Source organism: Phlebotomus argentipes, unplaced genomic scaffold (genome assembly GCF_947086385.1).
Source record: "Phlebotomus argentipes unplaced genomic scaffold, Phlebotomus argentipes genome assembly scaffold_4, whole genome shotgun sequence".
In the NCBI taxonomy this organism is placed as follows: domain Eukaryota; kingdom Metazoa; phylum Arthropoda; class Insecta; order Diptera; family Psychodidae; genus Phlebotomus; species Phlebotomus argentipes.
Window position 1 is genome coordinate 1,086,400 of NW_026776174.1, and position 16,158 is coordinate 1,102,557.

Sequence of the window (16,158 nt, forward strand, 5' to 3'; positions counted from 1 at the left end):
AAATATTCCACATAATGGGGTGATAATAGCGACCCCATCAATTGAGGAAAAGGGGAATTACCGCATTTGTGGAAATGCCTTCAATATTGCTTCTGCATCATTTAAATTGCCTCACAGATATGATACGGACAGCCTTTTAAATAGTGCACAAGATGAATTTAAGCCTGAATTTAGTGCTTTTGTCTCTCTGCACATTATTCCACAACATAAATTGTCTGTCTCCCCCCCCCGAATCACGTGAATGGGTTTTAGATTCACACCGTTCCGAAAACCCACCTTGCCGTGCAATAATAGATGATTTTCATCCTGAGCTGCGGGCAAAATATCTCCAATCATAAATCGTGTGCAATCATTTAATTAATTCAAGTGATTAATTATATCATGATATTCTCTCAGACTAACACACAAAGAGACTCAATATTCAGAAAAGGCTCCAAAGAGCACAAATCCTGGGCCTTTAAAAATTCCAAAATTGATTTGTTTCGTGAGTTTGACGAATTTATTTTTCCCAAAACTTTTCCACCACATCAAATTCGAATGACTTCTCAAACTGAAAGTCATGACCTTTTTGTGCTAAAAACCATGAAAGATTTTCACCTTAAATAGAGAACATTTTAGCTAAAAGCGTTCAATTGATTATTTCCATTTCTTATAGCATGTTTACATAGTTTTCTCCATTTCTTCTCTCCATTTTACGCACAAACATCGCCCAGTGTTTGAGATAAGATTTTAGGAATTTACCAAAGTTTGCAACTAAATAAATTATAGCAATAATTTATCAGTCTTTGCTTTCTCAAGTTTATAAAAAGTACAGTAAAAATTGCAATACTTTGCCGTGGAAAAATACAATTTCCTTTGGAGTGAATAAATTGTGAAAGGAAGAAAACACTTAAATGGGTGTTTGTGAGATTCCTGTTTCAAAGAGGAGGTAATAATGCTGCCAAGAGGAAGTGAAAACCAGAACATGAAGAATGGAAAGCAGAGATTCTCTCCCTGAAATATGTCTTTATATGGATGCTTTTTTTCTTACTTCAATGTATATACCAAAATTTCCGTCATCTTCAGTTAACATTGAAAATGAACTTTCTTTGCAAAGTTTTTGATATGGCAAAGAATTCGAAGTTTGTCAGAAGAAGTGGAAAATTATAATACCGAACATTTTAAACTGAATGTTTTCCACTATCTGTGGTTGTCAAATTGTCTCAAGAGTGTCTTTGAGAGACGCGTAAAAAAAATATGTCATGACGAAATCAGTCACATCTTGGGGGCACTTTTTATCCTCCGTCGAAATCTTTGTGTCATCTCCATGAGATGTATCTTTAATATGGATTTAATAACTTTTCATGGTTGTGCATAGAAGGGCCGTACATGCGAGTGGGTGGGAAAAATGTTAAAAGACATGGGAAAAGGTTGCCCGAAATCCTAAGAAGTGCGGCCAAAGGAGAAAAAAAAGTTATGCCGCAATCTCAAATGAGAAATTTTAAATTTTTTATCACAGACTCTCTTCCCTTCTCCGCAGAGTGTTTCTTATGGCATTTGCATTTGGCGGGCGAATTTCGTGGAAAGAGGGAAGACTTTTTGCTCTCTTTCTCTCTCTCCTCAGTATCACGTGTCATAAAACAGTGTTTCAGAATGCTAAAGTGCACTTGGCTTCGCTTTTTCCACTGCATTCTCATATGTTACAGTTCCATCAAAATATTTCTCTGTTGAGAAAATCTTCTGACTAGGGTTCTCGTCTTCTTTTTTCGCTTTTACATGAATAATTCCCCAACATGAAGCGCTCTTTCAGTCTCGATTCACTTTCTGCTATTCACATTTAATGCTTCACATCAGAAAACATTGCCGTGCGGTCTTATTAGCCTAAACCCTTAAGTAGCGCTAGAATTCTCACATCTAGGAATGTAAATTGTATGTAAAAGTTACTTTCTTGCATGACTTAATTATTTATCTAATAGAAAAAAAAATTCCATAAATTAATTCCACATAAAATCACAAATAAATTGAAAAATTTAATTTAATTTAATTTAAATGCATTCAGTGGAAAACTCCCAAATAACAGAGCCAAAAAAGCTGGTTTCCATTTTATTTCGAAATTAATTAAAATCTCCCTCGAGTGCAATTGTAATTGGCTAACATTAGAATCAGAGGAATCATGAAGCTCACTTCATTTATTAGTAGATTTGGTTAGCATGTTGCCAACCCAGAAGCACATGTTTGAAGAGACGCTCACAGTGACGGAGAATTATGAACATTTTGGAGGAGAATCTTCAAAAGGTTACGAGTTTTGCATGTTTTTAATTAAATTCAGCAGCTCTATCCAGCATGTGAAGACTAAGTAGGGAATTAAATATAAAATATGTAGAGTGTGTGCGAGTGAGAAAAAGCAGAGCCTATGCCAATGCCTTTGAATGTGGCGAGATGAGGAAGAGGAGAGAGAGAGGACATAAAGTAGGGAAAAAGGCTCCCAAATATATGTTTATGTGTACACATGGGAACTTACTATGTTTCTGAAAATCCTGTGATCCATTGCACTGTATTCTCAATGGACACATTCCAATCATACATAAAATATACAAGAGAAAATGCCGAATTAGGGTTTTACCACCGATATTCCACTGATAAAACTTGTGAACCTTTTCCATGTTTCACATAAAACTTTCATTCTCGATACATTTGAGAGAATGGACAACCACAACTTTCACCACACACCACATTGAAATTCATTAGGGAATCCTCACACTCTTCAATTTCATTTCACACTCAAGAGCTTCCGGTTGTTTTAATTTCCTATTTTCATTTAAATCTTTATCCACTTTTTCTTGTGCTGCCGCATGTTTTCTCACTTGTTCTTTTGCTCCCTGGAGCCCATGCCGGGTCTCTTGTATCTTCAGCACTGTCCTAAGTACATTGCCATCAGGCTCTTGTGGAAAGTGACGAGAAAACACAGGAGAGATGTGAAGAGGGGAAAAAACTTCCTGTAAGCAATTGAAATTCCTCCTTGGCGAAAGTCAAATAAATAACACTGCAAATTCCTCACAATCCGCGCTCTTGTTCGCAAAGAGACGTCGCACTAAAATCACTCTCGAGTCTCCAGAATCAACCCTATTGACACAGTGCGACACAATTTAATTATTTTATTTATGGCCTCACTTAATCATTCGTCCGGCGGGGGAGAGTCGAGAAAAAATTCCACCCACGATCTTCCGCAAAGTCCCAGATTCTTCTGCAGAGCAAAAGGAATCCCTCCGACACTTCGCACTCTCTCCACAACACTCGTGAGGCCTGAAATGTGCGCTCCGGCGCTGAGACAACACGTCCGGCGGCTTCGAGCACGACGAGAATTGGTTACAAACTGAGGCACAACGTCGAGCTGCAGCAGAAAGGATGATGCTTTTCGCCTCTCGCGCTCTCTCGCTCTCTTCACTCGCCTTCTCCGCACTTTTCCGACTAACTCCGATACCAGCCACCAGAGAAAATCGGAGCGCTGACGGCCAGGGGAAAACTTCTCCTCATGATGGGTTCGTTAACTCCTCTCTCGCATTCCACTCTCTTCCACTTAATCATGGCCAGAGTTGAAGGGATGCGTAAGCGAGAGTGTAGTTTAGAGATAAAGATGGACCGGAAATTATCAGTGTCTCAAAATATTATAAATAAATTGAAAGGAAGGCGTCGTTGCAACATTACAAATTTCGTATTTTAGTTTATAAAAGTTACGATTTTTGGTTGCAACTTTACGCTTTCAATAGCTTATATTGGCGTCCGCCCGGCGGCGCTAGTGTAGAGTTTGAATGAAATACGAACGAGAAGGCGTTGCAATGCAAAGTTGGAAATTTATTTAATACGAATTTCAGCTGTCAAAAAACCTCCTTCTCGACGATGACGTAAGGAAATGTTTTTCAGTGTCAGGGAAGCGTATTTGTCTTTGGAAAACCAACCAATTTCCTTGAAAAGACTCAAAATCCTCAAAATATGTCTGAAAACACATAAATTGCGAGATAAATGCTAAATATTGTCTATTTTCTTGATTTTCACGTGAATTATCAAGCTTTTTATGCCTTTATGCGACAAAATATATTAATTGATTTCAAGCGTCATCATTTGAAACGTTTCATGTCTCGCAGAAAATAAATTCAGTCTTACGAATGAATAATTTTGACACTTTATTTAAAATGTCATGAAAATAAAGTTACAACGACCACGAAATCTCTTCACAATTCAATGCAAGGATTTTTTTTTGAACCCATCAATCTGCCACTTAAATCTAATTGTTCATCAACTCTAGCCTCACATGGGACAAAAATATCTCTCTCGTTCTCACACATCACCCTCTTTGTCAGTCGCTGGTCTCTCTTCACGAAAGGAGCACACATAATAATGAGGGGAATAAATTGAGTGTATAACAACACAACAATATGTTTCTTATGTATTTACATTGTCATTACAATAGAGAGTTTCACATCCAAATGCTAAATCCATCTGCAGTGCTAGAACAATTGTGCCAAGTATTATCTTGAACGACACACAGAAGTGCCCAAGAGACGGACACAAAATGAGACACTTCTCAGCGAGTCTCATAAGTAATTAGCTACAACATGATTTTTACAGCTCAATTTCAGGCCCGCAGGCTGAGCGCCAAGTGAAATTTATTGAAAATCAATGGATTTCGGGGGGTTGGAGGGTTGGAGGGTGGCGAATCTGGTGGCGTCAGATGAAGGGGGTGAAAAGAAAGTACAGCGAGAGAGGAGGGAATTGAAAGTGAAAGCTATACCCTTTCCCAAACCTTTTTATTAGCCTCCCACGCCATCCCTTTGACTGCTCGGGGAATTTATTGAACTTTCTCTGCTGGTGCTCACGATTCCGACTCTTGAGTTTATGTGCAAGAATTCCACAGTGCACAGGCAGAAATTGTTAAAAATATTCTTTAATAAAAAAAAGGACTCTCTCTCTCTATCCATCCACACTTGCACGCACAATATCCAAACCCAAAGAGGAAATCACCAAGTGTTTTCGAGTAGTTTGTGAAAATTATATGAGAAATCTCTCCGAAATATCTTGGTGAGAATCCCCTTCAAGAAAGAAAACACAAAACCATTATGGGGAAAATTTACGAGAATATTTTCATGTGTGAGTGTGGGTAGAAGAAAAAGGAACCTCTCAAGCCAAAAAACCCTCCTCCGCCCCGAAACCAATAGGGACGAAACATATCGTAAAGAATGTTGAGAACACACTATAAAAATTGCATCGATTAGCAATTTTCTGCAAAAGTTTGTGCAGAGAGAGAAAATCAAAATTCCCCAACTGATATTTCGCAATCTAATTGGATCCCAAACACACGAAGCGTGGTTGAAGAGTGCGCGGAGATTAAAATGAGAAATTGGCGATGATGGAAAATAGGTCAGTAGAATTACAATTAACCTACCAACACCACATCAGTCCCTATTTACCCACTTCACTGCTCTCCGTGTTTTTTTGTGTTGACCACCAATTTGTGAAAAAACACTGTTGGGAAAAGAGATAAATTTTTAAACATAAATATATTTTATTGGCCAAGAAAGTGCGGGAAAACTTCAATAACTTTTATTGCCTGAAATTTTACGTTAAATCAAATACATTTTTTCAAATATCCATCAGTTTGTGATTGATCTTATATTTCTTAAGATTCAATGTTATGTCGCTGATCCTTGTGTTTTTGGGGCACATTTTCGGAAATGCTTGTAAAACTGTATAGGAATTTGCCATAGGAAATGTGAGCATGTGTTATGTTCGTCTCTCAAATGAACTAATAGTGTGTAATAGTGAGTAATGGGAAGAGATGAGCCTTTTGGCATTTGCTTCCCTTGCGCAGAATGTTGTTATAATTATAACAATCCCTAGAAATTGTTTCAACAGAAGTATTTCGAGGCATTTTAACATGGAAGTAATTTCCATTCTTTCATGATCTCTCATTTGCATGATAATTCAGCTATGTATATCTCTATATAGCTCCGCAGAGTAAGAGTTTTCCATTGAATTAATATGACAAAATTACGATTATTGTTTTCCGGAGTTCAGGAATTACAAAGGAGAAAAAAAAATCGGACGTGACTGTAATGCAAAATTAAATCACATTCGTATTGATTTTTCAGCTCACCCCGTGCGTCATTTCTCTGGAGTTTTTGATGAACTATAGAGAAGTAATCATAAATTTATGAAATTCCTTTTCATTCGCAAGACGAAACGTGGTGCCAAAAACTTTTCTCCCAAGTCAAACTCACTCGCGTAGTGTAGAACTTTCCAATAAAACGTAAGAACTTTCATTTTCACATTTTAAATTTTTCATCGTGGTAATAAACGCAATTTCAACTTATTGCATTCCCATTTAAGACTACCGTCGAAGAATAATCCTGCACTTCGCGAACGGAGCGCGAAGTGTTGCGCAGACTTTTTCACCAGGAGAGAAAGATACAATGTAAAATGCATCATTAATTCAAATTCCTCGCTCGACGTTGGAGGAGGAAAAACTTTTGCGGAAAGTCGCGCAAGGAGCATATTTTCTTCGGGCGTAAAATCCTCACAGATGACTAGAGATTTTCACCCGGAAGAGAGAGAGAGGGAAAATGTAAAGTGAAAATTAAGTATGTACACTGAGGAAGATTCAGTTGAAGAAAAGAAGCGAAAATCGATCAATTCCGTCCACCTTTTGTCTCTGTCATTGACTTGGAATTTCCTTTCTCGTTGTCGCAAAAGTATTTTTCACATCAAATACAGCCCGCGAGGAGCATTAATTGATGACTCCTGATCTTCAAGCGAGACTCCCAAGATAAATTCCCCAAGCATTTTGATGTAGAGCGTGAATATAAATAAACTCTCGCTTCTCTATATTGAGCAACATTTCAATCTCATACCCCGCAAAATGCGTGTGTTCCACCGAGAATTGCCTTGCGCTCTTCGTAAACATTAGTGAATTTATTGGCTCTGAGAATAGAGAGAGAGACGCAGTGAAAGGAAAGAGATTTCCATCTGAAGATGTCAGTTTCATGGAATCTCGTTAGTAAGTTTTATACGGTGGAAAAAAAGGGGTAAAATTTCCAGGAAGATTTTCTTACATGCAAAAGTCAGGCCAAAGAGGATTTTCTCATATTGGGAAAATTTCTATCTCCAGCATGTAAAGCATGATGGGAACTTTTGCAATATATAATTTCGCATGTTTTCCAAAGAGGATTGGATTGTTTGTTGCATCATATTACGTCGGTCTGGCCAAATAACTGTAAAGTTGCACTGTGAGCCTCAGGCCATTTTTCATTGGGAAATTTTCCAATACTCTCCGATGCACATAGGAAAAGTTTCATCGGATAATAGAAAGCAATTGAATCCTTTTCGTCCTCGCCATTGATCTCATGCCTCGGGCTGTATTTATTGTGTATTTGTTGGTTCACCGCATAAACTTGAGTGGAGATTAAGAAAAAGAAATGTAGATGAAAATCCATCGGAGCGAAAACTAAGCTTGGAGGAAGTGTAGCAAACATATCAATAATTTTTCTTCATAGTATTTTATATGAATCAAGGGGCTATAATACGGTCAGAAGTGGTGTTCAGACTAATAGAAATTTTAAGAAGTGGAAATGCTTCTATTTTTTCAATATTGGGTTCACATATTTGATTTTCTGTTGATTATTTTACTCTCAGAAATTAATTTTTGTCTAAATCCTAATTTTGACATATTTTTCTAGGTTATGTTAATGATTTAAAACTAAATAACATCTTAAAGTAGTAATTCTTGCGCCTAAATTGAAAACCTGAAATTTTAAGTTGTCAGTTATTTTTCAGTAAGTTAGATTTGAGTTAGATTCCAGTTATTTGTTGATTTCAGTGTTGTTTTAAACAATTCATGAAATTTGAGCTCTTGGAAAATGTTAAGGAATTTTCATACAAATTATGGAGGTGGTGTACAGATTTTAGCCATATTATCATCCCCCTGGAATGAACATATTTTACTCTATCAAATTCACAGAATTCTTGACATTGTTAATTAACAACAAACCAGAACACTGTGAATCATGTTAATATATTAATGAAATTCCCTCACAGAAAAAAAACACTCGTCGAAATGCCTTTACAGACATTTTTCAAGTATCTGAACTCCTTTTTATATCAGGGCCAAGTTATTCAATATTGATGAAATTTTCCCTGGCGGCGGAATTTAACTTCTGACGTTACGCAGGCAGTCGTTTGATCGGTAAAATATTGAAGGAGCAACAAATTGTCTCGATAGTCAGTCAGTCGAGAGACAATTGCAGATTTCCAGAAAATCAATATATATACATATAGACGAAATATGAGTAGGTGAGGGTGAGTGACGTGAATTGAATAACTCGTCCCCACCAACTGTTCCAAAATTCAATTACCACCATCGACATTGGGTCCATTAATTTTATGGTGATACAACCCTTTGATTGGGCGTCGTTTCCTTTCTGCGATATGAGCGAAAGACGGAGGGCAAAAAAAGAAGAAAAAAGATATGGATGTGAGAGAAGGAAAACAAGACGAAATCAGACGCATTTACCAAATGTTTGAGCGCGAGAGTGATGACAAGAAAAATCAATAAGAGACCACAATGAAGGAAATGTTTACCCCATTTACTTCATTCATTATTATATAGACGACGAGAGATACCCAATGTTATTATTTATTGTGTGTATTGGGAAGTTGTAGCAGAATACCAACACCAAATGGAGAGGACTCAAAGTATAACCCACAGGAGAAGTGCTGCGAGGGTGTTACGGAAAAAGGGTGCCGATGTTGAGGTGCGAGCCGAACAGGAGTGCTGAAGTAATGCGATTGTCACAGAGTTATTGCAAAACAACATAACATCTCGCGATGCTCTTGAACTTCAAACATACATAAATTTGTAAATAAATTCCTCGCAGTTCAAATCACTCAAATACGAACATGATTTTCTACACTTTTCTCTTTTCTTTTTCTCTCATCGTCAGCCTTTGTAGTCTTTCTTTCGAGCTGTTGAGAGCCGCCTTGGCTGCCATCGCTGAGCTGAAGCTCGAAATACTTCATGTCAAGTCCATTTAACGATGAGAACCTTGGTCTCCATGGATTCTTCAACAAAACAGAATATTTTGTTTGGTATTAAAAAGGTGGAAATTTGTAGCCTGGGCTTAAGCAGTGCAGACACCAACACAGATAGACAACACACCCCTTATTCGTTGCTCGCGTCGTTGCCCAAAAATTGAGCAGTTGCACCCTCAGTTGAGGTTGAGTCCCATATTGTGGTGGTCATAGTGGTGAGCCGTTGCATTTCGAAGGAGTGTCCTGACATAGATAACGAGCGAAATTAAACCATCAGGCTATCTCTCATCTAGTTGTTGTGTGTGTATGTTGCCCAGTTTGTTGGACCCATTGGCAAGTGAAAGGAATTTCATTACACAACTTCTCTTTACCCAATTTCGACAGTAATTCCTGGGGGACATCTCAAGTCCCGGAGTGTGAGTTTTGGGTCTGGGAAGAAAAATGCATTCACAAATGGAATATAAAGTACATGGAAATAAATTTGAGAGACTCCAGGCGAAAATCCGGAAGAGGTATTGCGCAAATTTAGTATTCTAGTGCCATTCACTCATCAAAGACGAGGGCTGTGATGGGGGGAAAATGGGCGGAAGGAGGAAAAGTATATACTGCGAGAAAAAAAACAGTGAAATTAAGCATGCATTGAAGGAGACATAGAGAATTTCAATCATTCAAATATTCATCATACAAAGAGAGTCTCTCTTCGCATACACTTTTTCCTGATATGTCCCCTAATAAAGAATACCAATGCAAAAATGTCTCTTCACAGTGAAATGGAGCGTCAGGAGTTGGAATGTAGATTTCAGAATTTGATGAGGAGCTCCAATGAATGGTAAAAAAAAATTATTCTGTCTCTCATTTCCATTCCTCGCCTTTTCACTTCTCCCCAAAACTTGATCAGACACAATCTCTATACACACACAGAGCAATTCCAAGAAGCATCCCTTGGGATGCTGTTGCTTCGCGCCAACAAAGCCTTCTTCCCCGTCAGAAGAGCATAATTGCTGCTCTATCATAATTCAATCTCTCGCCTGTGAGAAGGAAGAATTCCATGTCAATATTGAAATTTATGTGTTTCGTTTCCTACTTTTCCGCCCCTTTCTTCCATTGTCAGTGTTCCCGATCACAAACCCAAATTATGCTTTCAATAGCAGATGGTTCGGAAGAAAAAAAAGTGTATGTTCGTGTGTGTCCTTTTTCCTCAAATATAGGACAACCCCCGATAAAGCCTGGAAGTTCTCGCCCGAAACAATTTCCTTGGTCAATGCTTCAAATAATCCTCCCTTGAAAGTAATTCTCGAGAAAATGCGACTGTGTACTTTGACCATGATGGGATTTACTTTATATCAATTTAATACAATAGTTTGCTCGACAAAGTCCAATAACTGATCAAATATTTGACGTGCTGCACTATTACATATAGTCGAATTGATTGCAATGTACATGATAAACATTCACAGAGTCATTCAGCCAAAAACCTTGGTTCAAGCCATATATTTGCCCTCTGAAGCTTCTAGCTTAATATATAGTGTCTTAAATTGAGCATTTTTCTTCTCAACAACATTGTCGTGGAGCTGGACTTTGAATTGCTTTGGTAATTTGCCAAAATAATGATAAAACGCTTGGCTGTGCAAGTGCAATCAAGTAAATTGAACTCGCCAAAATGATTAAGGCTTCATATCTTCTGGAGAAACGCAATTTATGACCTCAAAATGCTACAGAGAACACTCGAAAATGTCAAACATAAGCAGAAGACTTACATTTACATTGTAAGCACAAATCTTGGAGGTTTTTTTTTATCGAAATATTCATATTTATTACTACGCAGTGGGTTTCTTTATTAATCAATCCCAAACCCACCCTAACAAAGAACACCCCCGCGAAGCCAGTCTCTCAGTTGTTCCTAACAAATTTGACCCTAAATGCCATGGAGCTCTTTGTTTGAGTGCATTTCTATTAATTTCCATTGAAATCTCTCCCTAATTCCTCGAACACCTTTCACACCCATTTGCCTTCCGCCATTTCCACCCTAATTTGACAATCAACTATTAGACTTATTACTATTCACCCTTCTCTCTCTCTATATATATACCCCATTATCTCAACAGCGAAAAATCCTCACTGAAAGTGCTTCGTGCTGAGTACAAAAAATTCATGGATGAGGACAGGCAGCGTGCGGAACGAAATGAGAATCTACTGCAAACCTTGGATCGTATTGATTTCCAGGCGGCGGCTCTGGCCGCCAAAACGGAGCGTTTAAAGTTGCTAAAGGTGAGAAAGGTTGGGACGTTGAGAATTTATAGCCTATTTTGGGCCTCACAGCCTTACTCACACCGTCGCGACATTCCTTGCCAAAATATCACCCGAAAAAATCAAATATTCAAAACTTTTCCCATTATCTGGTGGTGAATTCATGGAATGTTTTTTTTTCTCTTCCTCTCTCTCACTCTCTCCCCATTTTCCCGATGGTGCAGACACAGTATAAAACACTGCTGCTGAAAAATTGGAACGACACTGGAAGTCGAATAGTTTCGCATAGATCAAATATATCAAGTCCACAGGACTCTGTGCCGATGAGATATGCCAGGACGTCCCCAGTTTACCACTATCAGGGGCCGAATTACTGGTCTGAGGCGGAATGCGGTGCGAAGAGTGCACCACAGATTCGTGATATGGAAATTCAAACGTCACTTTCCATGTTTGACATGGAGCAATCTTCATCCGTGAGCTCTTGGGCGGCGTCAGGAGTCTGGCGCGAGAGTCAGGCGCCCCGAGGGGGCAATCAAGGTGGAAAATCGTCGAGAGGTGGGGCAAATCACCTGGATAACTCCGAGTCTGGTGAAAAAGTAACACCTGAGCTGAATAAAACGCTTCCCAATTCCGCAGCAACTTCCACAATTACAACTTCTAAATCTGATTATTCCACTCCGGCCATTGAGAGTCACAGTGAGGCGATCAGTGAGGCGGCGGCGGTGGGTGGGAGGGTAATGAATGAGGATACGCCGAAGACACCCACACCGACTGAGGAGCCACACAAGGAGCCGTTCTATCTGCGCGATGTGCCGGAGAGGAGCGCAGATGAGCAGGAAGTGGAGGATGGCAGAGGAATGCCCGAGTGTGACATACCTGCGAACCGTGAGGGACACGAGGAAGTGGCACAGAAGACAATTGATAGTGGACAAGAGATAAGGGAACAATTGGGTAATTTATCAAGAGAGCCAGCAAAGCCACATACCTCATCTCTGCGACATGCTCTCCTCAAGAACACAAAGCACGAGCTGATGGGGAGTCGAAGCGGAGGTGACAAGGGTGGCCAGAAGGTCGTTAAGAGAGTGGAATTTTGTCTAGATCAAAATGAATCACACGAAGACACCAAGAGTCAATGGAATGTAGATGGGATTAGAGCAACAGCCCCAACCCACCAGTCGGCAGAGATTGAAGAGGATACCCAAGAATACACCGCGGAGGAGAGGCCTTTGATGTCACCCTATCAACGCCAGCCCCCGGAGACCTTTGAGGCTCACCAGATGGATGACCAATTCGACGATGAATACGATCCCGATGAACTCGAGAGTGTGACACAAGAGGAGTCACATACAGATGGTATACAGTTTCAAGAGGACTCTGGCGAAGTGACAGGGGAAATTCTCGATGGTCAAAGGGATTACATCACTGAGGATTCTCACACTGAATTGACTCAACAGACAGCCAATTACCAACACTATCCTGACACAGTTCAAGAAACCGATTCCTATTACGCGGGCGTTGAGGACAACCTCCAACCGGTGGTTGGTGAGGGTGCATATATTCAAGGTGAGTAATCAAATGAGATTTAATCTAATTATTTCATCAAATATCGAAGCACAGAAATTGGAATTAATGCTGGCGATGCTGACTATTCTGGTGGTGGAAACAATTATTGTGCAGCGCGTAAAATCAATTGTGGCTTCCTTCTTCTCATTTTCCCCGCACAGTTTAAATTTTCGGCAAATTTCCACTTCTGCTCTCTGTGTGCACTTTCAGACGCATCATTTGCCGCTCAGGGTGACTACATGCCTGACAACGTTGAACCTCAGAGCGACTCATCGTCAACACCGGCGGCGCAAGTGTTGACTCAAGACACAATGGTGGAGCAGAGCGAATCATCCTATCAACAATTCATTAGCCCCGATGCCACTGCTCAGCCAGACACGTACCTGGACAGCGGTTTCACAGCTCAGGCTGAGTACTTGGGCGCGCCGCAGCAGCAGCAGCAGGAATTCGGCCCTAATGAAGTGTACCCGGCCAGTGAGTACCAGTACGAGGGGGCGGCAATCAATCAGCAGCCGGCGGAGTATGTGAACTATGACGTCACGGGTGCAGCTCAGGAGTACGATCCCAATCAGGGCATGGTGGCTTATGAGCAGAATTATGCGACATACGACGGACAGGATGTCCATTATCCTGCCGCTGGAACAATGCAGGAGGGCTACGAGCAGGGTTATTCAGATGTAAATTACGTGGAGGCCGGCGGTGGGGACTATGCGGGCGCGGACGCGGGACAGGGCTACGAGCAGGGCCGTGAGGGGGTGTACATGAGTGAGGCGCCGCAGGAGCAAATTTACCCAAACTTCCAGAACAATCAATACGGCCAGCAGGAAGAGCCGGGCGATTACTACAACTTGAGCGAACAACCAGTGGCATCTAATCAAGAGGCCGGCTCTGTGCAAACCCTTCAGGCGGAAAATGCAAATCAGGAAGCCACCTCACTCCCCACAACATACTCCGATGACTCAGCCACCTTCGCCCCCCAGCAGCCACTGGCCGAGCCCGAGGACACCAAAGTGGCCAAGAGCAACTTCTTGGACAGCAGCAGCAGCAGCGAGTCTGAGAGGAGGCCAAAAGTGAAGTTCGCAGATGAGGTGCAAAAGGCAGCAGTCAACGATGAGAGCGACTTTGACTTCTCATCGCACAGAGATGATAAATAAAATTATGTGAACTCGTCCAATAGACACAAACACCTGTAGACATTTCAGAATTCACGCTTCAATTGCAGCTGCATCCACATTGACTTTGTTGCTGAAGCATTCCCTCTTTTCCTTGACAATAAATGGCCAGACAAAGGAGTATCCTTTTCGTTTGATTTACATCTGCTGAGACATGAAAAGGTGCTGATGAAGTGAAGTTAACAATTGCTTTGTTCAGAGCAATTTGTCTAACTGATTTTCATAGAATATATTTTTCATCGAATATGACCCAAAACCGCAAACTTTTCCCAGTATAGTTATGACTTTTTAATTACCAGTTGTATCTCACGTACACACGAGGGAGGAAAATACTTTTCTATGGTTGCAATGATAATAGTTTTACTGCTTTTCTCTGGGTGAATTGTGCTGTTATATACCTTACGACTTCCTCAAGACTTGCTAAGCCATGGAATTTTTCCATGTAATTCATTACACGAGTGCGATTATACATACATAATGTGGGTCATTCGGATATACTTTTCCCGCAATTATTTTTCAACTGAAATGTATTATTGAATTTAATGATGTGTTTCTTCAACTTGATTGCATTTTTGCAACTTCTCAACTTTCCTACGCAATTAGATTCATTAATTTCATCACAAATGAGAGCTAATGAATTGAAATAAATTTATATTTATCGAGAAATTTGTGGGAGTTTTTGATGAAGCGCTATTTCAAATTTCAACCCCCTTTAATCTGGGAAAATAATGGAAAATGTTTATGGATTTATAACATATTGAAATTCGGCCGTAAAATAATTACATTTCTGTGTGCTCAGTGAGAACTATAATGTAGATAATGAAAATAGTGCTCTATTCGTCGAAACATGTTGATGTTTTTCCGCAATATCAGTAATAATTAATCAAAAATATCCTTGATTTAAAAGCATCAACATGGAGGATTATCAAGTTATTTCCATCAATTAACCCACATCTCACAGCCGCGCAATGTGAATTGAATAAATCCCGTGAAATTGGAGAAAAAACAACACTATTGCAGAGCTTTAAGTGATGGAAAATTCTCTGTCTGCTGGTGACTTAAGGAAAATCAAACTCAGTCTCTGATTCCTCAAATTCCTGCAGCTTAGAAGGGTGCAATTTGCAGGGTGAGTTGCAAAAGCTCATGAGAGTTTATGAGTGAGTAAAAAGCTTGGATCATTAAAAGTTTCACTCCGTTTATTTAGAATACATTCATTGGCGCTGCAAATCGCTCATGTTTTCATAGTTTTATGGTAATATGGATTGCATGGAAAAGTGTGCAAACATGCCGAATTCTGGTCAGATTTTATCCTCGTTAATTTTCCTCAAAACAAATGCAAAGGGAAAAAAGAGGAGCGTGTTTTTATCAATTTATATGTAAATTTTGACTAAAACAACAGCAAAATATTTTATAGTACTTTTCAGCCAAACTCTTGATTCTCTACGCTTTTTTTCCCACAATTCCTCAAATGAATTATTTGGAGTGATGCTGAAGATTAAAAAAAAATTCTATTTGTACTCTCATTGTCAACCCCTTTTCCTGTCACCGAAAAGCACAGTGACAGAATTTATGGCAATAACAAGCACATTTCGCATTTAGTGATAAAAATTGGCGCGACAATGAAATATATTTCTTCACTTTCTGGTAAAATTTTTCATTTAAAAAATTAATGACATGAAAACTACTCGTGCAGTTGGTTTCTGCGCGATAAAACCACATCAAAAGACAATAAATGGACTTTTCTTTTTTTTTAATAACCCTTCGTGCTCAGAGGCACTGAATGGCTGGAGAAAATATGCAATTGTAGAAAAAGGTTGAATGAGCACAAAGTAAACTCTAATCCCCTTTCTTTTATGCCAATAACTCTTCAGGTTGCACAACGACTGAATGAGATATGAAATTGTGAGATTACATTGCATTCTGTCTCATCGTGGAGGATTATTCAATTATCTTTTTCTCATTCATTCCCCAGATTGAGTCAATATTGACGGTAAAAGTTGATCATCGGAAGAGAAACCCTTTATTACCACACTTTTCTCCAATTCTTCACTTTTCATCAATAGTTAATTTCGTTTAAAATCTCCGTGGAGCAACATTGTTGAATTTCCTTGGAAGT

General features: G+C 39.5%; 2 protein-coding genes across 4 annotated transcripts in view; one reads left to right on the forward strand and one right to left on the reverse strand.

The window, feature by feature from the left end:
* LOC132258134 (hemicentin-1) overlaps nucleotides 1-3,343 on the reverse strand; it is a 30,374-nt gene extending 27,031 nt beyond the window's left edge. For 2 of the 3 annotated variants that reach the window (XM_059755261.1, XM_059755260.1), the window contains exon 1: nucleotides 2,501-3,343. In XM_059755261.1, the coding sequence (XP_059611244.1) occupies nucleotides 2,501-2,642 (142 nt within the window). In that variant the 5' untranslated portion in view covers nucleotides 2,643-3,343. The remainder of the gene's footprint in view (nucleotides 1-2,500) is intronic. The other variant, XM_059755262.1, reaches the window with a different exon arrangement.
* A 6,469-nt stretch (nucleotides 3,344-9,812) lies between these two features.
* On the forward strand, nucleotides 9,813-14,157 carry LOC132257809 (uncharacterized). The gene is made up of 4 exons (XM_059754846.1): nucleotides 9,813-9,889; nucleotides 11,166-11,328; nucleotides 11,532-12,870; nucleotides 13,081-14,157. Exons 1-4 carry the CDS (start codon nucleotides 9,813-9,815, stop codon nucleotides 14,022-14,024), a joined length of 2,523 nt encoding a protein of 840 aa, XP_059610829.1. The 3' UTR covers nucleotides 14,025-14,157.
* Nucleotides 14,158-16,158: the final 2,001 nt, after the last annotated feature.